We start from the raw sequence: 27176 nt of genomic DNA, 5'->3' as shown, positions 1-27176 counted from the left end.
TTGACATTTTGGTTTTATTTATGAATTAGGTGTTTTGTGCTAAACATAAATTTCAATACATTTTGCAGATAAAATGAACACATGAAAACTGATAGTGTACATTATCTTTAGAAAACCTTCAATATTTTAGCTTATGGTCGGCATTTTGTATCTATATTTAAGATGATAACATGCAATACCTACTTGCAATAGCTTGTAGCCTTGTACATAAGTTTTTAAATGGCGGTGCAAGCATTTGAAAGGCTAAGCGAAATATTGATTATTTTCTGTAATTAAGTACCCGAGAATAAATGTACAAAACCAAATAGTTATTATAATAGGTCTTAGTGTTTGTATTGAATCGTATTTGAGTGATTAATAAAGAATTTTTTTTGCATTTCTTTGGACTCTTCATAAAGCTTATAGCTCGTTAAAACAGTTCAATTTAAACACGTGAATATATATTGTCATGTTACATAAAATATTAATGTACTGCTGTTTACGGAAATGTCTGTGCACTACAAATTCAAAAGTGCACTGGATTATGACACCGTTACTTTTGATGGACTGCATATTTCAGTAGGAGATTTAAAAGCTGCAATTTCACAGCAAAAGCGCATAGGAAAAACTTCTGACTTTGATCTTCAGATAACTAATGCGCAGACAAAAGAAGGTTGGTAATAAAAAATATGCCATAAATGAATTCTTTACACCTGGAAATTTGTCTAAATGAATATATTTTTAATCTTAACCACAAAAGTTATAGTATTTTCTAATACGAATTATGTAAATATAGGTCAAGCTATTTATTTTACATACAATGTGACATTATAAATACTTTCATAATTCTTAGAGTATTGCAAAATTGTGCTGTTTATATGCTTATAAGTTGTAATTATATTTCAGTTTATGTGGATGACAATACTTTAATTCCAAAGAACACATCACTTCTCGTGGCCAGAGTACCTCTTTCTCAGCAGCCAAAGAAACAGTGGGAAGGGTCAAATAATAGTCAGTCAGCACTTCAGAAAGATGTCTCAGTTAATAAGGGATTGGCCGATTTGTCTCGCATGGAAGGTAGCGAGCAGGATAAAATTAATGCAATGATAACTCAGTCAACATTTGATTATGATCCCAGCAAGTAAGAAGTTTTTTACAATATACTAATCCTGGATTATTTCCAACAGTTACAGTGCATTAGCACTAAAAATAAATATAAAAAAATCCTCCAAAACTGTCATTTTGATCATTTTAAACTTTTTATAAATATTACTAACTTTATTTTAAATTTCTACTTATTAACAATAATTCTTATGCCAATTTGTATAAAATTACCCACCAATAAATAATGATTAAATGGTAAGAATCATGGTGAAAAACAGTTATTTCTATATCTATTTTCTATCTTAGTTAATATGTGATGTGAACTTAGCAAATTGTGTTGCTGCTGAGCATCAAAATGTTCTCTTCATTTGCAGTTCAAATACATTCCTCTTACCTCAAATTTTTATTTTCCTTTTGTGAGACTAGAATATCTAGTCTACAAAAAAAGCTGAGAAAACTATTTTGTGAGAATAAAAAAAAATTAATCTCTAAATAGCAATTTTACTTGAACTGTGTTATTTGAAAATTGGTTGTAATTGGGTTAGTTTGTCTTAATAAAAATTGAAGGTTAATATATACTTAATATTCATTTGAATATGAAAATTTATTTAAACTTCGGCCTATGTATACTAGGTAGTTAAGGTATCATAAAAATTGTTTTTTTTTTCCATTCTAGTTATCAAAAAATTAGAGGACAGAACCAAAGAGGAGCTGTTCCATCCAATTATATTTGCTATAAATGCCAGAAGAAGGGACATTGGATCAAAGATTGTCCAGCTGCCAACTCCGTAAGATTTATCTAAGATTCTTATTATATCCTATTTATTAGTCCTTCTAAAACATAATTTTAATATTATTATTGGGGCAAATGAATACAATATAATTGTTTAATCCACTTCTTTAACAGGCTGTCAACTGAAATGTAAATAAATATTAATAAAAGAGTTTGAATGACAGTTTATTATTGGAATGTGAATATGATAGGTATATAATAAATTTATAAGCTTATAAATTTATTTGGTTTAACAAATAAATAATACTATTTTGTAATTCAAATGAAATCAATGTCAAATCTATAGCTGGTGGTATCAAAATGAATAATGTTTAGTTGCCTAAAGATTTTTTATTATAATTCTATTATATTGCAGAAAAACTTTTTTGTTGCCACCTAAACACTATAATGAATGGTTTTAATTATACAATAATACAGTATTACAATATTTTTTGTCATAATTTATTTAATACATTTTTCATTAAAAATTATATACCAACTTTTTAACTTTGATATAATTTTTAGGGTGATCCAATAGAGATAAGGAGAAGTACAGGAATACCTCGTAGTTTTATGGTACCAGTGGATGGACCAAAAGCACCAGGAGCCATGATGACTCCAAGTGGTACTTTTGCTGTTCCAGCTGTAGATCAGTAAGCATTGTTTTATTTTACATTCAATGAATGATAAATCTATATTAATTATTAATGTTTAATTAATTTTTACCTATATATTTTATTTTAGTGAGGCTTACTTGGCTTCTGAAAATGCAGGAGGGGCAGACACACCTACAAATGCGCCAGTTGCTCCTGAGCCAACTATTCCAGATGAGCTTTTATGTAGCCTCTGCAGAGATCTGCTCACAGATGCTGTCATGATTCCCTGCTGTGGAAACTCTTTTTGTGATGAATGTTTGTAAAATTTACTGTCACTATTTTTACAATATTACATATTAGCTGCCCAATATAAGTACACACTCATCAACAAGACATGTAAACAAAGATTGTTTTAAGTAAATAGGTGTTTTGATGTGATAAATAGCTTAATTATATATTGAAATAGCAGATTTAAAAGACAAATAAATATTTGGATATTTATTTTGCTCATTTCAGGTATCCGTGGAGCTCTGTTAGAGTCTGAAGATCATGAATGTCCAGATTGTCGGGAAAAGGAAATTGCACCAACGACTTTAATACCTAACAGGTAATAATATTTTTTACTATTACCAGCAATTTCCAAAAAAAGAAAGTTCACAGATCTAGTGGTAAAGTATATCAAATGAGATGTACGGAACATCTCATCGGGCTCACTCGTTTTGGACGGCTATAAATAAGTTAAATACAAGACAGGCTATTCTTGTGTGTGTCGATGGCGTGATTGGTCCGGGAGAAATAGCTGATCTCTATAGGAATCACTTTACAGTCAGATCACCTCTGGGTCGCTCGCAATCGATGCTTAATGCTCAGCCTGGTCAAAAGGTGGGTATTAGTTGCATTGCTAAAGAAGTGAGCTTGATAATAAAATAGATGACTAGAGGCAAATCTAGCCACGACAGTCTGAGCATTGGGCATCTGCAACACGCAGGACCCCAATTAACTGGGGTCTTAACTGCTAGCTATGCTCTTAAATTTTTGTCTAAGTCACTCATATTTGCCTAAAGATATGATAAATAAGTAGTGATACTAGTTGTTAATAATAAGACGGCTGATATTTCAGTCGGAAGTAATTATGGTCCTATCTCGTTGGCTACAGTTATTTCAAAGGTAATTGATAGAGTGCTCAATTCACAACTGGAACATCATATTCAGCCTCAACATAATCAGTTCGGCTTTCGAGTTGGGTTTCAAATGAAAACGCTGTGTTGTGTGTTAAGCACACTGTCAGATATTATATTAGCCATGAGACTTCTGTCCACACATGTTTTCTAGACGTCGTATTTCGTCGTAAGCCTTTTGACCTATTGCCTATGAGATTCTTTAAAAATAATTAGAAGACATTAAATTACCATCAGAACTCATTAATATCTGTAAGTACTGGTACGGAAATCAGATCAATTGCGTGCGATGGTCGGGAACCATATAGATCCGGTCGTAGCTATATAGATTAGAATGTGGGGTAAGACGGTGATCCCCAATTCTGTTTAACCTTTACATCAACGTCCTGATTGTCGCGCTCAGTGGCATTTGTATCGGTTGTCGTATAAATGGAGTGAGTGTCAACAATATAAGTTATGCTGATGACATGGTGCTGCTGAGTGGGTCGATATGTGGATTTAAAAAACTTGTCGCCGCTTGTGAGCTGAACGTCATGACCTAAGGACTAAAATACAATGCGAGTAAAAGTGAACTCATGGTCTTTGAGGCCAAAGGTAAGAGTGCGGTTAACTTTCCGGAAGTTAAATTAAATGGAACGGTACTACAAAGGGTACAGAAATTTAAATACCTAGGACACCTATTGACCTCTGACCTCAGGGACGATGATGACATAGAACGGGAACAAAGGGCGCTGGCTGTAAATGTTAATGATAGCCCGCAGGTGTGCACGATGTTAAAACTACTCTGTTCAGATCACACTATACTGCTTTTATTCGTGTAGCCTGTGGGCTCATTATACCTAAAAGTCGTACAACGCCCTTCGCAATATAACAATGCGTTCAGGGTGCTGATGGGACTGCCGCGATACTGTAGGGTATCGGGAATGTTTGCAGAATGTCGGGTCTATTGTTTTTATGCCACAATGCATAAAAACAACACTGCCATATTTTGGCAGTGCCATAGCATGATCGCCAGCAGAATTGACTGCTTGTATATTATTCACTGTCGTGCAATCTCTATGGGAATGGTGCAGCAGTGATTATTAACAGTTTTTCTTTTTAGTCTTATTTACTATACTAACACTAGGATACGAAAATTGTTACTAACAAAATGGACATATAGTCAGAAAATGAATGATTTATTATAATTAAAGCTTACCTACCATATTAAATTTTATATTTCATATATAAAATAAATTGGTTAATTAAAACCACGTAGGCGATAGGCGAGAAAATATATTATTCAAATGTATCCTCTGTATATGATGTAACATGTCAGTTTGCTCAACAGTTGAATCGTCACGTAGCAAAATTGTTTACATTATTGTGTAGACATTATCAAGATTCATACTTAGTACAAGATTTATAGATAGTAATTAGTAATAATTTATATGGTTGTCTCATACCTCTTAATCCTTAATTACATGCATCCTATTTTCAGGTTTCTAAGGAATTCGGTGTCTGCATTTCGCAACCAGACTGGATACTGTAGGCGAGCGCCACACAGGCCATCCGCCGCGCCACCAGTCATAGGTAAATTATATTATTGTATTATACAATTGCATACTTACACAACACACATGTCAAAAATTTCCTTTTTAAAAAATACTATATTTAAAAACCTCAATTTAATTTTTATGGTTCGCCTATCCATCCGCTAAAATGCTATTTTTTAATGTCGAGTTTTACTTATGATACATAACCTTATTTATATATGTTGTTTTTATTGAGAGCATCTATTTAAAGATAAATCAAACCATCTTTCTATTTTATCCAAATGGGTTCCCAAAAGTAAAAAGTGATAATAAGTACACTATAATATATCTTAAACATACTTAATATACATTATGTATTGATAGTTACTATTTATAATGATTTTTGGTATTTTCAGAACCACCGGCTCCTGTACCCGCCCAACCGGTGAATGGACCAGTGCAACCAGCTCCCCCAAATAATGGTTAGTACATAATCAAAACTTTAATTGTCAGATGTTTTTCCAGCCTATCCTCATTTCTCCTTTACAGGTTTATAAATACATCGACACTGAGAAAAATAAGTTGAATAGACATTTAAGCATAAGGTACTTTAAAGCAAACAACACAGCATATGTAAATAAACACAAAACGTATCTATTGGTCACGGTAGGATTCAGTAGAAAACATTCATGAAATGGAACGAAATCGATCGGGCGCAATTCGTACGAGTCGTGTAATGCGTGGCCTGTGGTAGATTCGGGCGCGTCGGGCAGTGCGGGCGACGCTCGGGAGCCGCGCGAGGGCCGAGCGCGGGCCGACGACTCGGACGGGTCGGCCGATGACAACATCACCGTGACGGTGCCGCCGGCGCACGCGCACCACGCGCCGCACGGGCCGCACGCGCCGCACGCGCCCTACTCGGCGCTCGGCCCCCCCGCGCCGCCCGCCCCGCACGCGCCCCTCGGCCCGCACCGCGACCGACACGCGACCGTACACCGCTCGTCGCGCTACGGTATTCATAGCAACCGCTACACAGCTATGCATGCTAATCATTGAATGTTGGATGTATATTACAAATAGCTCATACGTTATACGTTTTCGTTTATTAGTAGTGATCGATTGTTTGATCGAGACGTTGTCTTGTCGTTTAAACGACGAATCGTTACCTGTTCAAATAAAAAGTGCCGTAGTTTTATGCTTTTATTATTATCACTCTCAATAATGTATTCTGCACTCGTAAATGTTTTTGAATTATTTTAAGTTATTCTTTACGATAGCTTTAAGAACGACTTGATACTGGTGATGGGTTTTCCTTATATTGATGTAACATTGTCTTTCTGTGTTGAGCGAAATAATTGCTAAATATTAGGAACTTTTGATTACAATTGTATTTGTTTTGTTTCAGGGCCACCACCTACTATGAAGCTACCTGGTATCGACGGACCTCCTATAAATGTAAGTATTAGGGGTTTAATTTCCGAAATTAATGTATAGCATACTATTAATTAAAAGTATTAACAATCAGTGAAGGCGAAATTCGTCAACTACATCGTTAAATTCGCTTTAATTGTTGTGCTCAAGATGTAGTCATATATAGTAATTTTTTGTTATTAGATGCCGAGAATCGATGAGCAACGTGCCAGTACACCGACTATCGATGAACGCAGAGATCCGATGTCGTCACAAGTTAGTCTAATCTATTAATAAGTTTTGACCATTTATTTAGTTTTGCTGCTATTCATTCATTACCAGGTAATTTTTTAGAAGGCATAATTATAGACTTTATAACATCTCGCTACGACCCATTGAGTCAGAGAAGTAATATTAAAACAAATATAATCGCCAGTGGCTTGTAAACTATGGAAATACTTCTGTACTTGGTATTCGTACCCCTAACATATCCGATTCCCTGTTAGGAAAATAGATCTGACGATGATTTTAGCTTTTAATAAAATCGGCCTTAAGACATCCTTCAGTATTTTTCGATATTTTTTATAGTTTTGGTTTTAGCATCTTACTTTAAATTTAAATTTAATTTTTGTATTTTATTATAAGGAATATAATTTTATTATTAATTATAGGTGATGTATAATCGCGGTCCGCCTCCTTACATGCCAGCAGTTCCGCCGCCATCGCATTATAACAAGTAAGTTTTGTAGTTCCGTTAAATAAAAAAAAAATGGCTTATAAGTTGGTCGTTTTCTACTCATTTTGTTATATTGCTGTTCGGCTACATCTACTTTTTATACAGTTATTATTTTAAGATGTGATTCGTTCAGTTTAAAAAATAATAAATGTTATTGGTACACGAAACCACCAACTCTTAAACAGCTTTTTTTACAATTTGGTTTCCTTGTCAGAATTATTGGTTGTCAACTTATCGTGATATTAAGAAACCTTAAATTGTAATAATACACAAAATAACAGACCAGGAAGGAAGTAAATTCGAGATTAAGCCAAAAAAAAACTCAAATTGCCAAAGCTGTAATGTACAAGCGGACGCGAGTTTGCCAGGCTAGGTGTTTTCCCTCAATCAAGGGATTTTCCCCCACCATACTTGACATCTAATTCGTTGAAACAATTACTTAAAATGATAGACGTCTTCGAAATGTGGTATTGGAGATACATCTCCGCTACGCTAGGAGTACAGTGCATGATAAAAAGAATAAACAAATCTATCCTGAAAACACCCCATATTTAGTTAAGACTGTCAACGATTTACAATTTTTTTTAAATATATAATTTATGATATGATAATCTTGACAAACTGATTGTTTGTCAAGATTATCATGTGACACTTTTGAACGTCCGCCTATATATTTTATAAAAATATGATTTCTAGTCCAGTGTTTACTGTGTTAGCAAAACAGCGACATATCAGCAATCAAAACACAAGTCAATTAAAATTATAATCTTGAATTCTCGACTGTGATGTTGCTTGGAAATAATAATAAATAAACACATTAAACAACAACAATAAAATAATTGAACTAAAAATATACTACTACTTCCCCTATGTTGATATTATCAAGCGTATAAATGAAAATTCTAATATCAATAAATGCTTAACGCAAACGAAAAAAAAATAAAAAATTTCTGATCGAGTTTTTAATTGTTCTCTTAAAAGTATTATTTATTTGACAGTCCTGCGTACGGGCGCGCAGGCGCGTACGAGCGTTTCCCGCCAGAGCCCTACCAGCCGCCGCCACCCGGTATCAAGGACTCGCCTAACGGGTAAATACTTTAACCGACATACAAAGTTATTTTCACATGACATATACGTTTTCATGTTTCAAGTATAGATAAAATCGATGTGTTTTTATTAGGTTATTTCATAGAATTGTAGATATAAGAAGTACTCATAGTGTCATATTTCGTAGGCATGAGGACCCGCTGGAGGCATTCAATAGAATGATACGTGAGAAAGAGATGCGAGCCAAGAGGCGGGAAGAACGTCGGCGCGCACACTCGGGCTCCCGCAGCCCTTCCCGCTCGCGCACTCCTCGCTCCCCGCGCTCCCCGCGCTCTCCCCGCTCGCCGCGCTCGCCGCGCTCTCAGCGCTCACCGCGCTCTCCGCGCTCGCCGCGCGCTCGTCCTCGCAGTCGTGCTACGAGCAGGCTCCGATATTCTAGGTTAGATTATTCGACTTTTGTGATCATCTTGTTCTATATTTTTAAAGTTCCCTAATCGAATCTTACGATTTTTATTTTTTATTTTTGTTCTATTCTTGCATACAGGGTATCATAAAATTAAATAAATAAATGTTGTATTATTTAATTTTAGATCGAGGTCGATTTCACGTGGGCGCTTGCGTCGTTCGCCTTGGTCACCTCGACGACGGCGTACTCGAGATAGAACTCTATCATTAACACGGTATGTTTAGCATTTAGCGTTTTGTATCTATAAAAAAAGACTAGAAAGAATGACACAGATTGTGACGATGTTTACGACATTACGTATAGACTTGAAACGAAAGTGAACACAAACATTAAGTAATCATGCAGATAATTATTAAGATAGTAGTCAAAATTCGATACATTTTGGCGTGGCGTGGCGAATATTTGGAGCAACATGAAAGTTAAAAGTAAGGAATGCTCCGTTTGTCCAGGTCCCCGTCGCCGCGGCGCCGCCACCGCTCGCCGCTGCGCTACCGCACGCCGCTGCGCTCGCCGGCGCGCTCCCCGCTGCGCTCGCCGCTGCGGCCGCTGCCGGCGCTCGGGCCGCTGGCGCCGCACGCGCCGCACTCGCCGCCCCGCTCGCCGCGCCGCCCCGACTTGCGCTCGTCGCCGCGCCCTCTGTCGCCGCACAGGTATATATGTCTATTCCGATCGAAAAAATAATAAATATAAAAAACCCTCATATTGACGTAAGCCGTGCCAGCTGTATTGTGCCCTACTAGCAGTTCCGGTCCTTATATATATATTTATTTATCTTTACCGAACTATTCTACTAAATTACTTATATCCATATGTAAGTTTACTTTCAAATTTCCGATAACAGTTCGTTCAAAAAGCAATTTTTTCGCAAATCCATAATGAGTATCATAGATGATTCGAGCTCTCGAGCTTTGAGTTAACGATAACACTACACGACAATTAAACAGACATTCATGACTTGACACATTGTTAACAGGTATGCTGGAGTATACGATGAACTTTTGTCGCCACCACGTCGAAGTGTTGAGCCACCGTTCGGAGCCAGGTACGATTGTAAAAGATTAAATAGCGTCTCCACGTGCCTTAAATCTGCGCCTACGACAAAGCGTTTATTCTTTGAAATTAGGAATTTGCCGAACGGATTGAACCTGTGCTTGAGATCAGTGCTTTTAATGGTATAATCGCGGACTTCTATTTTTGATATTTACGTGATTTTTAAAGAATAATTATAAGATTTTCGATATTGTATTCCTCGTTATTATTTTTTTAATAAACGATGGTAAATAATATGTTCACCATTAAAATTTGTGTGGTGAGTATTAACCAGTGCTGTACAGCAAGCGCATTATGCTGAAGTTTGAACATCGACATCGACTTGTCTTCGAGGCTGTGCTGTGTTCTTCCTGAAGTATTAATATATAAGATCTATTTAATATATTTTGTAGTATTAAAAATATAAGACTGAATACTGTTAGATATACATATTATATAATTATATTTAAACATTCTTTAAATTATTAATATTGAATAATATGCGTTGTCTCTTAAATCAAGAGACAAAACATACTTTAATTTAAATGTATTCAAAGTTTTCTTAAAATCGTTCACTTCGAAATGGCCCTTACCCCCTGCCGCGCTCCCCCCCCGCACTGCTCCTCGATTCAGACCTGCTTAGTATGGTTCGCATAATTTTCACGTTGTCCAAGCAAATAATGATGTTAAAATGTCCACTTCATTTCATTGTTAGTGCCTTTAACTTTATGGTACTGTACCTAACTAAACTCCTATAAATATATATATTTTTTTCTGTCAATAGTACCCAATAGTACCATAGGTAAACCACCGTAAACTTAGGCCTCCAGATGGTCTGCGGCATGACCGCTGTCAGTCACAGTAAAGGCTTACGTAAGGGCTAATCCGCGCGTGATATTTCTCATAGCGTTCGCTTCATACGGATTTTTTTTTTAAATCTTGCGATATGCGTACTTAGTCAAATCTATGTCACGAAAACAAAATATTATTGTACATCATCGAATCTCTAAATAAAGAATGTTGAAGTGTTGAAGAAAGTTTAGATTAATAAAAATATACATCTTTCTATTTCCTTTTTACACTGAACGAAGTACATGATTAATGAGTAAAATAGTAAAATACATTGTTCATTTTAATTCATTATTACATAATTCTACCAGAAATAAATATTTACTACCTTGTAGTAGTATCATCTTTGTATCATCTCAGTAGTATCTTTGATTTTTGTATGTTATTTACACACTATGTTATTACACGGGTAATTTATTTACTAATATATTTATTTGCAATACATTTAAAACAAATTGAATAAAAATACTTCCAAGAAAAACACAGCCATTTATAAAAATTATATGTCTGTATAATCTTATTGCTAGTTGATATAAATATGTATCAACATTTCGAGTCGTAACAAGCACTTCGCCCGCTCTGCCCGCCGGTGGCTGTCAGGGTCAAACTTACGGTGGTTTACCTATAGTAGTTGTACTGATGACGTATTTTTTTAACAGTCGACGACGGCCATCCCCCAATGAAAACTAAGTAGTTTATGCATTGAGATATTAATAATATAATGATATTGACAGTCGTTTAAGTAGTGCTTTGTATACTATTAAGGATTTACTTAAAAAAGCTACAAAATAAATAATATTATTTTAGATCATATATTGACGGTATGTAACCTTGTAAATGAAAACATATTGTGTGTCTGTACCTCATCCTTAAAATCCTACAGCTTACTGCCATTACAGTTTTCGTGTAAAGGCTACCAAAGAAATTCTGAACAAGATATCCAACTCTTGTAAAGCTAAAAGGAGGTTAAGCCTTCAGCAGAATATCTTTGTATAGTAGTAATGGTATTTTATGTTGTATGTAATTGTAAATGTGCTTGTATTAAACTGCTAAAAATATGTCAGGTGATTGACTTTGAACAATGTTTTCCCATTCTATTAATCTAATCAATAAAATAATCATACAGCCATAAATCTCTAAATAATGTAGTAAAAAATCCACACAAACAAATATCGCGAGCTTGGAAAATTGTTGACCCTACCGCTTGTTCGAACAACGGTTATTTCAGTCGTAAAAGTCCCATTCGGTTCTCATCTCAATTGACGGCGCGGTGTTACAACATCGATATTTGGGGTTGCAACGTACGTGCTTCCGATCTGATGAAACTTATGATATTAGTATACACGATAATAATGATAAAAAGATTATATTTACATAAGTCGATTTGTTGCCATTCAGAGATTGTTTCAAAGGGTTAGTTGTCGCATAGTGGACCATGTTACTTATATTCGATAAAAGTTTAGAGCAACTTCTCCTTGGGTAATCTTATTTTATTATTACGTTACGTGTCAGTTGTCTATTTTCTTCTCGATCATTGTTTTTTTGGTATCTTTATTCTTTGTATCCCTTTTACACTCCCTGTATTGAATTTCTTAAAAAGAATATTTGTGTGGTACCGTCATGTCTTTGCAAATAACGTTCTTGCGATTAAGGCAATCTTTATTATATTATATCTCTATTATGTAATCTGTTGATTTACATAACTAAAGTTTGACTTTCTTTTACATGAAGTATATTTACTTTACTTACTCTCAATAAGTATTGCAATAGATAAGAATCAGGTATAGGCCTACGTATGACTATCATCGATTGGACAATAGCCTAAGACTTTCAAACATAATGCAACTGATTTGAATTATGGTATTTTCATAATATTTTTTATTGACTCTACAAGATATCTTATTGGTTTGACGGTTGCATTTGTTTTTATATTGTTTATCGAATGCTTGTCCTGATCATTCAGCATCGCTATTAAAATTAGGGCCATGAAATTTTGTGAGTAGGATTGTTTTATTGAGTAGATACACACTAAGGAAGGAACTTTGAAAATTCTATCCCTAAGGGGGTGAAATAGGGGTTGAAAGGTTGTAGGGAAGTTTTTAAGTTAGAAAAATGAAGCTTTGCTTTTGGGATACTGATTAAAAATGAGTAGATACATATTTAAGCGTTTCTGGATATTCTATCCTAAGGGGCGAAGTACACCCCAAAATGATAAACAAAGAGGGCTTAAATTAACGTAATATTTTAGGTTAATCTGTAAATATATTACTCTTCCACGCGAAGCAAGCCGCGGGCAACAGCTAGTCTAATATATGAAAGTGATGTACCAAGTATTTAGACCCGGTCGTACAGAATTTTACTAAACAACTGAAGCACTAATTGTAGTTGTTAGGATTTATGGGATAAAAGTGCGATGCTCTATATTTAATTCTTAATATTTCTAACAGTGTTTCTGTAATACTTTTTCCATTTTCCATTGGCCCATTTTACAGTCTGCCTAATACAAATAAATCAAATAATCCTCACTTATGAATCTCATTGATTTAAATAATGCTATAGGTTGGACTCATTATTCGTGTATAGATTTTAATTTTATGTAAGTCTTTTTTTTATGGTTTCATCTTATTAAGACAGTCACGTCCTTATTGGTTAACCGTGTTAGTTTGTAATTAACATTGAAATGGATAAACTTTTTGATCTCTTCAGATGTATTTAGTAAATATCTACGCTACGCATCTAGCGCAGATGAAATTTATTATAAAACTTCTTTATATTGAGATAAATCTATTTTCAGGTTTTTGTTGGGTGATATATACATTAGTTTCTATTATTATTTTGTTATAAAGTTCAGGTGTAAAAATAATCGAAGCATCTTATATATTTTTATATATAGTTATCATCTTATATAGTTTTAGTAATTTTGTAATTCAGCATATTTTTAAATCAGTCTTGTTCCGCGTTCCAATAAAGGAAAGGTATTTTGTGTATCCACTTAGCCGACTAAGTGAGAAAATAACCATTTTCAATACAACACAATCAATCTAATTTTTTGATAATATTTTTGAGTTTTGTTAAATAGTATTGTTGCAATGACATTGATGCAAATGACGATGATTTCCATTATGAAATAAAATACATTTTAAACTCTTCTTGAAACTATCATGAAGAGATATGTATTTTTTTATAAACTTATGTCTAGAAGTAACTTCGCAATAATATTACAGAAGACGAAAAAATGGTAATATTTTACTTTCCCTTTTTCTATATGCTGTCGTAGTTACTTTTGGCTCCGATTTGTTTCATTTGTCTCAATGGAAGATATTTTGCTGCTCAATTTGTTATATTTAGATTTCGTTAAAAGACTGAGCTAGTTGAGAAAGCAACCGTGGAGTTGATGATCTACTTCACATTAACTTTCAGTTGTAGATTGTATTGACCGCTGGAAGTGTTTGGTGAGGTCATATGAATTACTTTGAGATTTGAATGTGTACGAGGAAGATCTTCACTGTGCAAAATAAGATATTTGTATCGAAACCATAAAGATTACGTTGCAATTAAATACGTTGTGTTGTCATTGTTACTCTTTCTTCGTCTCGCTTGCTCTTTCATTATTCTCTCACATTTTGTCTCCGTCATTACTACACTCGCTCTTACATTGTAAATCGTACTCTCACACCCAAGATTCCAACATTCCATCCTTTAAACATGTTTGACCCTAGATATTCCCTCCATACACAGCCATTCAACTTCAATACTACATTTATATACTTAACCTATCTAATAAACAATGAATATATCCGTAATTACATCTATATATCCAAAATTTTTACCATCAAATACCAAGCAAATCTACAGTTCAAATGACCCGGTGGTTCCCTATTCTAGGTCCAAATATTTATAATACCTTTTCATTTCGTCAGCTAAACTATAAGTTTTATTAGAGCCCTCCATGTTAGTGTCCACTTTTTCTACCTGATATCGATCATAACATTTAACCTTTATCACCCGATATCAAGGTACCAAGTCGGATCAAGGTACAGTATGCTTTAATTTAGACTTGTCCCTAATTGAATCTCTTTAATAGCCACAAGCCCCTTTCCGTATATATAGAACTTGGTTTTCTATTCTTATTATAGTTTCGTCTATTATTCTCTTTTACTTTGAGAATTAACTGCTTCACTTTAATTCTTAGCTCTTGTCTTATCTTACACATGACTTTGTTAACACTGATATGGTGGTTCTATGAACTCTCTCTACTTGCTCATTTCCTCGGGGGATTTCAATAGTTATGGAAATATGCAAAATGTTTTTACCTGGCAAAATTTGCTTGAGTTCATTGGTAGTAAATACAGTAGTTCCTCGGTAAGTAATTATTATCAGACTTGTAAAAATGTCTTCTTGCTTTCTTGTATTTCTTAGCTTCTAAAACGTAGCTACTAAATATGGTATACAAGTAATGTTAAATTCTTCCAGTTTCTTCAGATTGTTCTTTCTCCTGATTCTTTATATTTTCAAATTACATATTTATTTATGATTTCCTTAATGTTTTTATGCGAAATATCCTTTGTTTGAACCTGTTTAATAATTTTTTCTCTAAGATCTTCTTTGTGACAAGAAGATTTTACAGGGGTTATTCTTAAATATCTTACATGACCTTCAACCCTTTATCATTTTGTTAAACGGTCTTGATTTGATCTTGCTGACTGTTTGTTAACATGACATAATAGGGATGTTTGGTCAGCGCATCAGCGTGCCTCTTTTTTACCCTGACCGTTGTTTCAATTTATAATCAAATTGATCCAATAGTATCTATTGAGCAGCATAGCAGACAGGCCCTTTTTCTAAGGTTGATTTAAATGCCTGGCAGTCTGTGACAATCTTGAAATGAATTCCATACGAATAAGGGCGAAATATCTTCATCCCTTCAATGATGACTAAAGCCTCCAGCTTATAATTAAATAAAATATTTAGATTCAGTTTCACTTGTTCTTTGACTTATAAAATACACTGGATGCAACCGATATGGGTAACAAAATAGCATTCTGCTATTGCTATATGCAATGGATGAGTCATCAGTATGAAGTTTCGATGGTAAGTTTGAATTATAAATTTCTAAAACAGGACTTTTCCCCCAACTTTGTTTCAATATATTCAATGCAATATTTTCTTCCTCGCTGAACTTTAATTTCACATCTTTCCGCAGCAAGTCTGTGCAAGGGCTTATCAAGTGCATTGTGTGTACTTCCTGGAGTAAGAAGTTAATCACACAAAATTGTGGACTTGCTTTTTAGTAGTTGGTATCACTGCATCTGTGTTCTTCAGAGCGAGGCTCATTTCTCCATTCTTGATTGGGTGTCCTAAATACTCAATTTTATGACAAACGAGGATGGCTTTCTTCCAGTTTACCTTTAGTCCATATTGTTGTGCTATTTCTAATACAGCCTTTAAATTCATAACTGCCTCTTCCTCATCTCTTGCTGGATTTAATAGATTATCGATAAGTATCAATACTTATTCATTAGGGAATCTCTGATTGTTATTGAGATAAATCTCATAAAATATTTAGGACAGATTGATAATCTGAAAGGAGCCCGTAGGAATCGCCCATGCTGACTTACGAATGTATATAGACTCTTGGCTCAAACTATAATGGAAAAACCCATTTCTTAAATCAAACACACCGTTAATTCAGGCTTAAGGCAAGTTAATCAGGAAGCTAATAATACTATATTTAGAGCCGAGATGGCCCAGTGGTTAGAACGCGTGCATCTTAATTGATGATTTCGGGTTCAAGCCTAGGCATGCACCACTAAATTTTCAAGTGCTTAATTTGTGTTTATAATTCACCTCGTGCTCGGCGGTGAAGGAAAACATCGTCAGGAAACCTGCATGTGTCTAATTTCAACGAAATTCCGCCACATGTGAATTCCACCAACCCGCATTGAAGCAGCGTGGTGGAATATGCTCAAAACCTTCTCCTCAAAGGGAGAGGAGGCCTTAGCCCAGCAGGTTTACAGGTTGCTAATGTAATACGTCTTTCAAACCAATCGAATAATTAACCTTTCTTTCTCCGCAATTTCTTGTTCTTTAAGTGTCAAACGAAGTGTCATCTTTAAGGTAAATTTTTCATTGCAATTATGTCGCTATTTTGGGAAAACGCGAAAATATTGTCAATATAAATTGAAAACTGTTTATTGTGGCGGCAAACGTGAAGAGCTGCAGGGCTATGGAACAATTTTATTACGACGGTTTAACTTCCAACGATTATCTCCTAACGATTGTCGTAATGTAATGTAACATTTGACACAAACATCACGTTCGATAATATGTGTGCTTGCGCCGAATCACGTGCCAGTCTGGACTAATTTTTTTTAGAAACATTTATTTCAGTTTTATCTATACCTGGACACTTTTTCTTACATGTAGATACGGTATACTTTATTATACATTGTAAAAAAAATACGAATAAATACATTTCAGCCATTAAATTGTAAATGAATGATAGAAAAAGAAAAATATAGGAATTACATTTGTTTTCAGATTAAATAAAATAAAATTAACATTCGATCAAAAGCATTAAGAAAATACTGATAAATCTTAAAAAAAACACACACACAATATAACGTATGAAATTATATTAGGTGTCGCTAGTAGTTCAAACTTTTGTATATTTATTTTGTCATCTAATAATCTGTTTATTGTTGTCTGTAATAAAGCATATGCGGGCTGTGAATAAAAATAATAAATTTTTACCTTCTTTGAATGAAATTACCTTCAACTTCCTTCAATAAATTTAGTCACAGTCTTACATACACATCTTGCAACTCTGGCTTCCACGTGGGCCTGATATATTTTACCAAGACGCTAGAGTCGCTGCGATTGAGAGTAACTGGTCCGACAAGATCCGCTTTTTATGAAAAAAAAAAGTGTACAATGGCTTAATTTGAAAAATGTAGGTTATTTAGATGCATCCATCGATCGCAGAGCAATCTGGACTTTCGTCGACATTGGTCACTTCCTACTCTTGGAATTCTGCTGAATTGCAGTATTTGTATGTAGAGGCCGTGTATTTAATAATTTATTATATTAGACGTATAAAACGACGAACGACATTCTAAATTGTACGATAAATCTGTATATTCTGTCATAGTTAGGTAATATATACCAATTAGTGTAGAGTTTCGACAAAAGCATTTCTGTAATTCTTTTCTGTTTATTATACAGTTGTATTTTTTGTAATGCCGAACTAAAAATCTACTAAATCAATATACCTTAAACTTATACTACAAGATACAGCGCGATTATGGGAAGGGTTTCAGTAAAATGTATTACTACATAGGCTGTACGCGTTTTAAATTTAAACTATTGACGTGACATGAGTGAATTTCGTGTTCTTGTAGAACATATAAATTTTAAGGATACAAAAAACATGAACAGAATTGCTAATGCTATAATGTTAACGTTGTTTTCTGTAATTGTCTAAATGTGAGGATAACGAAAGTTTTTTTTAAGTCCATATTTGTTCAGAAAAATATATATATTGAAAAAAAATTTTACCGGTCTATACTATATTATTACATACCTAATTTTTGTGAGCCTTGTCATTAATTTGTTTCTCTTATTTCTCTTATATTTGACTACTGAAAAAATTACTGTGTGTGTTAGTGAAATAAAACTAGTTTTTAAGCACTTTGCAGTGTTCGTGGTCACGGGCAGACTAGACTGCAAAGTGCTCGAAACGTCGGGATGTTAAAATAATTAATATACGCGATTAAATCCGTTAAAAACTAGTTTTATTTCAATGTGTAATAATCGCGAAAATCTAAGACAACATTATGTGTGTGTTAGTGTTTTTTTTGTCTTATTTACAATTTCATATCCATATAAAATCCTTTTTTAAAGATAATTTCTAGAGATTTTTAAGACTATATACTAACATCGTATTATAAAATTACATAAATATTATTTGTAATAACTATGTTTAATAAAAATGTAATTTTTGTTGATTGTATATTTTTTATTAATTATATATTAAAAAACGTAAAGGTGGTTCCTATAATTGATAAAATAAATTAATTTAAAAATACCTCGACCCTAGCTTTTTTCATACTATTATTTTAATGTGAGTTTTATAGTATAATGGGTGATCGGAACCGCCTCTTACTGGTTAAAGCTGTATAATAACTTTTAATTATGTAAAAATCGTTTCTAATATAATGATAAAGACAATAATTAATTAAAAAACCTAGTTAGGTTGGCAATAAGAATTGATTAATTGTTGTCATAATTATTAGACTATTTTTTAATAATATGACAGATTATATATATATATATATATATTTCTACATACCTACTAAATGTGTCGTAAGTGCTTATAATTCTGTTAATAATAAATATTCCTGTTATTTGTCTAGATATGGTACCAAACATGTCGAACATGTTCTTACCTAATGTTCCTGAAACATGTACGTTAAGTACTGAAACGTTTTATAATAATAATTTTATTTATAAATGTTTACATAACACAAACACTTAACGGTTTGTAGTACATTATTATTATGATATATAATTTAAATAAAATGTGTTTCCTCCGTGTTTTTCTTTGTCTTATCAGTAGTAAATGTTTGTAATAAAAATGCAATTATAATGTGTATTAATCAATATTTACAAAATGTTACTTAATCCCGTGTAATCATTAATTAAATGATATATTCAATATTAATTATGTTATAATATTTCTGGTATATTGAAATAAAAAATATTATCTGTTAATTGCGATGATGTTTTATAATGAAATTATAATAGAACATTCTTTATAAAATTAGTTTTTTCCAATTTCATTGAAATTATCTGCATCATGTCAATCATAAAAATAAAGAAAGCATAATTGTAATTATAATTTTATAAGCTATATTTATAAAATAATTAGTTGATAAAATTATAAATATATCTAATTTTATAACTGTAGTCATCTACGTATGTAGAATGGCGTTTTGTACGGGAGGAATATACAGTATTTTTTTTTTGTAGAATACTTTAAATTAATCAAAGTATGCACCGTTGTTATCTATGCACTTTTGTCATATTATAAGCAAATTTAGTAAATGGATCAATATCCGTTTACTAAAAAACCATTGGGGCGAGAATCAATAAATTTTTTGAAGGTGGTGAGTAGACAAAACGTTAATTTCATAAGTAAGGACCTAATAATACTATGACTTAGCCGAGGTTTTACTTTTTTTTTAATTAATTATGTAATTATAATTATATAGTACAATACAATCTCAAAAGTACACTTATAGAATGTTAAAAAGCAGTCAAAATAACTTGAATTGTTTTCATACTTTTTATAAATTCTTTTATAACAATGCAGAAACGTTTATTGTGAATTATAAAGTGTGGTATTTTGAAAATTGTGTATAACGTGGTGAATATTTATAAAATATTTGTAGTGTTTAGTAACTCTATAAATAATTGATGATAACATTATTGAGTGTGTACTTGTGGTTTACGAGTCATCATTACTACGTTATAAGAATAAAACAAAATTAGACCAAGATCAGTGTCTCATGAATATCTAGTCCTGTCATTAGACCGAGAAAAATGGCATGGAAATCATGTTATCAGTTCATCTTCAAATAGAGAAACCTCTATCGAGAGGTTTCTTATTAGCGTTCTTGTAAAAAGAAAATATAACTGCCTTTATTGAAATCTAGTAGAGCTTTTTTGTTTATTAGTAATTTATTTTCTAAGTATAATGAGAAGTCAATTTGTACATATTGCTTTTACTATTTCTAATTTTGCTAAATTAAATGGGTGCGAATGAAATATTGTTTATTGTATATATTTTTTCACTATAAGTTAATCTAAGTGTTCTGAATATGCTTGCTATGTATTACATGAGTTGTCGGACTTCTGAAATTCAACATATTCGCGATCTAGGCAACTGTCATATAGAGGTAAGATAGATGATAATAATTTGACGAAATACATTTAATTGTATATTTTTTATGAACAGATAAATATACATAATTAATGTAATGTAATAAATTAATTAATTAAAACAAGATTTTGAATGAATGTCGACAAATTTGCTATAGAAATTTTCGTAGAAAGATGATATTTATATTTAAGAACTTAATGAAAATTTTGTTCTATTTAAAGTATATATTAATAAAGAACTGTTTATAGTGCATAATATAGCAGAGTAAATAGCAAATAGCATGGAGTAAATTGAATTTAGGATTTGTTTTTGTTTAGTCCTTCTTTGATTGGAATTGGCGATAGTAAAAAAGAAACAGCCTATTCTCATGAGAAGAATATTTGGAGCTTATTCAATCGCGCTACTCCAGTGCAGGTTAGTGGATCCATGTGACATTTCCTTAGGATATTTTACTCACTGAACCCAAAATGAATAATTAAAACGGGCAAGCACGTGTAAGAAACTTATTCGTGCTTGTCCGGATTGATCACGATCTTTATTAACTTTTTATTTTTCTATTAAATTTGATAAATTTTTCCAAATTTGTGTCACTGTATGGAGTTTTGCTTACTCTCAAGGATTTAGTGATAGACGTTTTATCTGAAATATAATTCGATCGTGAATCTTTAATACACCGTTAAATAATTATAAAGGGCATAACTAAGTGGTTGAACACTCGTTCCATTTTGCTCTATCATTGGTTTATTGTTAAATGCTTACCGTTGTGGACGGAAGCTTATATATTCAATAACAAAAGGTGCCTTTTTATTAGTAGAAGCGGGGTACATATGTTTAAATTCCATATTGACAATAATTGTCAATATTTATTATAATATTGACTGTAACGAATGATTCATGATTTATTTTTGGTCCGAAGTAAATCACTTTTAATGAGTCAACAGCAGGAGCATAGAAATTTTTATTAATCTTTGAACTTCAGTATTCTCTTTTCTCTGACTTTCAGCATCACAGACATTTACTTTTTTAATCTAACTCTGATACTAATTGAACTGATATTCAACGATAAGTTTCTCATTGTTAGTGTCTAATTTTTCATAATTGATGCACTAAGCAATTAAATTAATTTTTAATTTAATTTCTTAGTGCATGCTTTAATTGAGCTTTTTGGTTATTGTTAATACTGTTATTATTTTTTACGACAATAGCTATTATCTATATCATTACTATTATTTCCCACTTGATTTATCAGTTAAACAGATTAATAGATTTGAACGTCTACATATTTAAATGTATAAATCCTCATCAACACATATTTTCTTTCACTTACGATCCTAAGGAATTTGAATGCTTTGTACAAACAAAGGTATGCTTTTTTACATTTTTTTAAAATGCTCTTCGTAATCAATCAATACACTCCAGACATTTTTTTGTCAATTTTCGGTCTTATAATAGGAACAATGTTTAATGGGCATAATATTTTTATTTTGCACAGAAATTATTAACCTTAGAAATTCGTAGGCTTAACATGATTGTCAATAGCAAATTTAAAACATGTACCACTTGTACTACTATACTAAAATCACCTCTAGCGGATGTTTTTGGATTGGCAGAGGAAACAGGCTATAATTAATAATAAAATAAATTGTTTGTTGCCTAACAAAGTCTCTATTTGTGTTATATTTTTAACAGAAAATATGCTGTTTTATTATTGTATCATAAATGTAAATTAAAAATCCATTTTTAATTACTTAAAAAATTATCCACTGGTTCTAATTAAACTTACTACTACTACTACTTTGTATTTTATTAACGAATAAAATAATAGTTAAAGCGAGCGAGGCTAATAGAGAGCTTTTATACTTATATGTTCACATAGTAAATTCATTTTCGATTTCATTCTAAAATTTATCCACGCACCTTCTTAAAACACTTTTACAGGTTGCATGTATTTTTTTTTCACATTCACTATATATTTTTTTTTAATTGAGTAGTTTTGGATCTGGACAAAGAAAGTGAAGTTGCCGATATCTTCACTATACTGTTTTTCATTTTCCTTAGTTATAAGAAATTAATCACAACTGCATGAAATTTTATTGGTCTGGTAAAATATAGTATAAATATATAATCGCCACAATACTATTAATAGATTGAATGTCAATATCTTTTGTCTGAAAGAGTTATAAGCACGTTGTATGTAATCCATTGTATAATATCATTTGTATTGTACATTTTATTTTTAAAATGAATAATAATTTTAAGCATATGTTATTATTATTATTTTAAGATTTAAAATCAATTCAATAAAAGTGAATTACTAAGGATTTGTTATATACGAAAAAGGTTATATATTTGAGCTTTTCACTTATTATGTACCTGTTACCAGTGTAGTATAACTTGTGATAAAATACTTTATTTTGATAGTGGTATATAATATTTACTTGTTGTTAAATAATGGAACTTTCTAAATATATTAATAATTATGATTGAATTTGTTTTTTTATTTATTTTTCTTTGATAGTGAAATAGGTGGTTTAATTTTATTATTTGTCAAATTTACAAAAAATTGAAAATCTAGGGTGCAGGGGTGTTAAAAACCCGAACGCTTGGGGGGGTGCCTCGCCGATGATGGTCAAATAATAGACCATCGGTGAGACGTCCCAGAAGGCGCCCTAATAACTAGACTGTCTCTAATAACTAAAATAAACATATACAATGATAATGTTTTGTGTCGAAAACAAAAACTCGAGCTTGTTTTGCTTAAGATCGGCAGATCCAGTGAAACAAAATAAACGACTACCTCAAATGTGTAAAACTATTATTTGCTTTCATTAGATACGTTCGGTATTTTCTAAACACGTAATTAAGCGAGTAAAGAATCTGGATTGGGATTTATTTGCTCCGTAGATAATTGTGTTTAAAGTTTTTTAGTAGATACAAATTGAAAACAAATCAGCATCTTCTAATATCGTACATAATTTAGAAATAATTTATTTAAAATTTAATTTATTTGTCAATTTTATAAACACGATTTTAATTGAGTTAAGAATCTGGTAAATATTATGATCAGGTTCCTTCCGTAAGGCAAATATTGCATTTATTTCTGTCTATCTAATTTATAGCATGAAATTTTAAAATCATACATTTTGTTTAATTACTAGTAATTGAAAAGAACAGGAAATATTTCCTGATTACATTCAAGTTAAAATAAGATATTTCTTTCCTTTTACACACTATTTTTGTTGTTTTAAACTTACTTCAAAGGTACTTATTTGGTTAGTGATAAGTTGTGCACTTCATCAATCTTATAAAACTATTTATAATAATAAAATCATGTTATATCTTCATATTTCAGGTACCCTCCAAGAAATAATGCTCCACCACCCGGATACCCACCACTCGGTAAACCACTTCCGTTGGGTAACATCCCTCCATCGAATGAACCTCCTCCAGGATATAGGGGACGATATGATGGCCCGCCATTTGAAGACATACCCCCAGGTGTAGAACCACCAGTTCCAGGGTTTGAACCATCACCATTTGAAAAACCTACTTTCGGTCCGTCGGGGCCAATCGAGCGCGACAGAATACCACCACCTAATTATAGAGATCCATACAGAGCTCCATTTGTTGAAGGTCCACCCGGGTACAGAGATGTTCCAAGTCTTCCTGCAGTTTCTAATGAAATACCTGTTCATGTACCAGACCACCCGCCGCGATATAGAGATAATTTTAGACCACCGGGTCACTCCTATCGCGATCAAAGCGCTGTTTCCTACAGAGATGGACAACCATATCGAGATCCTGGACCTCAACCTCCATATCGGGATGGTAATTTTAGAGGTGGACCTCCTCCTTTATTCAGAGATAATAACTTTAGGAATAATTTATACCGAGAAAGCAACTTTCGAGAAAATATGCCTCATAATTTCCGCGATAACGCTGTACCTTATCGACCACCTAGTGCCGATCCTAGAGAACCGACTTCAGTTGCTTTTAATGATTCCAATTATAGAGAAAATTACAGAGATGATAGTAATTCGAATAGAGAGATGCGATCGGGATATCGGTCTAATCCCCGTAATCGAGGAAGCTCGAGACGTAACCCTAACACGGATAATGATAGACATAGGGAAAGGGACGGCCGAGATAGGGAACGTTTCAATGATAATCGGGAACCAACTGATCGTACCGATAGAATTCGAGAAGTCGATAAAAGACCGGGGTACGAGAAAAGTAGAGAAATTCGAGATGATCGCATACGGGATTATGAAAGAAATCGAGATAACGATAAAGAACGGGAACGAGGTCACGAGAAATCTTCTCCGGAAAAGAAAGTACGTCTGTCACCTAAGCGTGGCCGAGAACCTCGTGATAATAAACGTGGTGACTCTAGGGGACGATCACGTGATCATGATAGAAAGGAAAAGAAAGAAGAAAGAACTCGCGATAAGTCATCTGCTGATAGGAATCGAGAGCACAAAGATAAGGACAAGAAAATAAAAGATAGAAAAAAGAAAAAGAGGGAAAAAGAAAAAGACGTAGAAAAGAAAAAGAAACGTGATAAAAAAGAAAAAAAAGAAAAGGATACTTCTAAAAAGGACGATGATCAAGAAAAATCTGAACAAGGAGTCTTAGAAGAGTCTAAGGAAGAATCTATTCAGCAGACTGTTGAGAAAATGGAGGCAACAGATCAGGAAAAACTTAAAAGTGCTTACGATGAAAAGAAATCTGACTGTAACGAAAAAGTGCCAGATGACCTATATGGTGATGAAGCTGCAGAAGCGGTCGATAAAAAAATTATTGAAAATTACGTAAAAACGGAAGACGTTGAAGAATCTGTTAATTCTAAAATTATCGATAGTAACAATAAGGAGGAACCATTCGATGGCATAGAACTTCAAGCTGCAACAGATGAATTAGAGGTTGACATTGAAGGAACCAATAACGGTAAAGAAATGTTAGCACCTCTACCAGCCTTATCAAAGTGGGAAGTAGATGAAGAAAATGTAGAAAAATCAAAAGAACCAGGTGAAATAACATCTCCTGAGGAAGAGGAAGATGGAGGAAAAGTGACGTCAGAAGTTTTAAAACGCGCTGAAAATGCTATATTTGCAAAAGCTATTAATTCCTTAAGACCAATTGAAATTAAAAAAATAAGTAGCGATCGTCTTAAATTATACGGCGATGATGTTCAATCAAAAGGTTCCTTAAATAATATCCAAATCACTGTGCCTGTAACAGATCAGGAGCAAAGAGCCGCAGACACGAATGAAAAGAAAAAAAGATTTTCTAAAACGCCGCCTCCTCGACTCTCTGTTAAAGAAAGGCTCGGCGGAAAAGTTGACGATATTCGTAGGTCAAGAGAACCGCGACTTGTTCAAAGTACCGTTGAACGTGTAAAATCTCGATCAAAAACGCCAAAACGAGAACAGGCACCATACCGACGAGTTACAGTGGAAAGAGATAGAGCTCGTAAACATGAACATTTAAGTAGAGTCGATGTACCAAAATCTGAAAGAAGACATGTAATTGATAACTCTAAATCAGATCAAAGCTATCAAAGCAATGAGTTCAAAAAAAGGGATAGCGGAAAATCTAAGGATGAAAAGAAGGGTTTCATTCATGAAAGAAATAATTCTAGAAGTCGAGAAGAACGAGCTGCTTTAGAAGCAAAGAACTTACTCGAAAGAGAGATAAAAAAATCTACATTAGATGAAGCCCATTTTGAACCAGATTATGATGAAAATGTAGAATCTGATAATGATACAAAAGAAGAGTCTAAAAAACGTGAACGTTCAAGGGATGAGTCTCCTGTAGGAATAAGTGAATCCAAAAAAGCCAAATTAGATAATGAGACTATTAAACTCGATCTGACAAATGTTAAAAAGAAACCAGACTCTGACAGCGAGTCATCAAGCGATTCAGAAGAATCATCATCTTCTTCATCATCAGATGCTCGCAAGCGAAAGAAGAAGAAAAAACGAAACAAGAAAAAGAAGAAACGCGCTGCTAGTGACAGCGAAAGCGAATCTGATTCAAGTTCTGACGAACACAAAAAGAAAAAGAAGAAGCGCAAGCATAAGAAGAAGTCAAGTAAGAAGAAGAAGAAATATAAACATAAGTAGTTTGTTTTAAACTTGTCTGCGTTCTTTTATTTACTTTGGTTTTCAAGTCTCTGTCAAACTATTACCTAATTATTCTTGTTATTAAATAAATAGATATCTAAAATCTAAAGTTCAGGTAATAACGTTTTAGTGCACTGCATTATTATTCTTATTATAGTCATATATTTAACAAATAAAGATTAAAATTGAAACGCGGTGGTTTTTTTCCTATACCTATTATACCAATAGTTCTGTTTGTAAATGCATTTGACGCCATAATATTAAAAAGCCAATAGTAATTATAATAAATAACACAGTTTTAGTCGAAATGTAACATTAATACTAATTAATAATTGATGATGATGGGGTTGAATTTATACTTTTTATTTAATGGTCTGCCTAAGCTATCTACCCGGCTCCGCAAGTAAAATGATAATAATCAAATATCA

At 33.0% G+C, this 27176-nt stretch overlaps 1 protein-coding gene across 2 annotated transcripts; it reads left to right on the top strand.

Annotated features, from left to right (window-relative positions):
- The first annotated feature begins 217 nt into the window (after window positions 1–217).
- LOC125066096 (E3 ubiquitin-protein ligase RBBP6) lies at window positions 218–26928 on the top strand. Of its 2 annotated transcripts, XM_047674028.1 has the most exons (18): window positions 218–652; window positions 886–1120; window positions 1760–1871; window positions 2381–2508; window positions 2600–2766; window positions 2968–3058; window positions 5110–5201; window positions 5560–5625; window positions 5898–6155; window positions 6549–6598; window positions 6758–6829; window positions 7225–7289; window positions 8288–8377; window positions 8524–8775; window positions 8927–9016; window positions 9252–9452; window positions 9776–9844; window positions 23976–26928. In XM_047674028.1, exons 1-18 carry the CDS (start codon window positions 487–489, stop codon window positions 26746–26748), a joined length of 4977 nt encoding a protein of 1658 aa, XP_047529984.1. In that variant the 5' UTR covers window positions 218–486; the 3' UTR covers window positions 26749–26928. The 2 variants fall into 2 exon arrangements, with proteins under 2 accessions (XP_047529984.1, XP_047529985.1); XM_047674029.1 differs by lacking the exon at window positions 5898–6155.
- Window positions 26929–27176: the final 248 nt, after the last annotated feature.

Source organism: Vanessa atalanta, chromosome 8 (assembly GCF_905147765.1).
Source record: "Vanessa atalanta chromosome 8, ilVanAtal1.2, whole genome shotgun sequence".
Taxonomy (NCBI): domain Eukaryota; kingdom Metazoa; phylum Arthropoda; class Insecta; order Lepidoptera; family Nymphalidae; genus Vanessa; species Vanessa atalanta.
The sequence above is the reverse complement of the archived record's forward strand: the minus strand, read 5'-3'. Positions and strand labels throughout refer to the sequence as shown.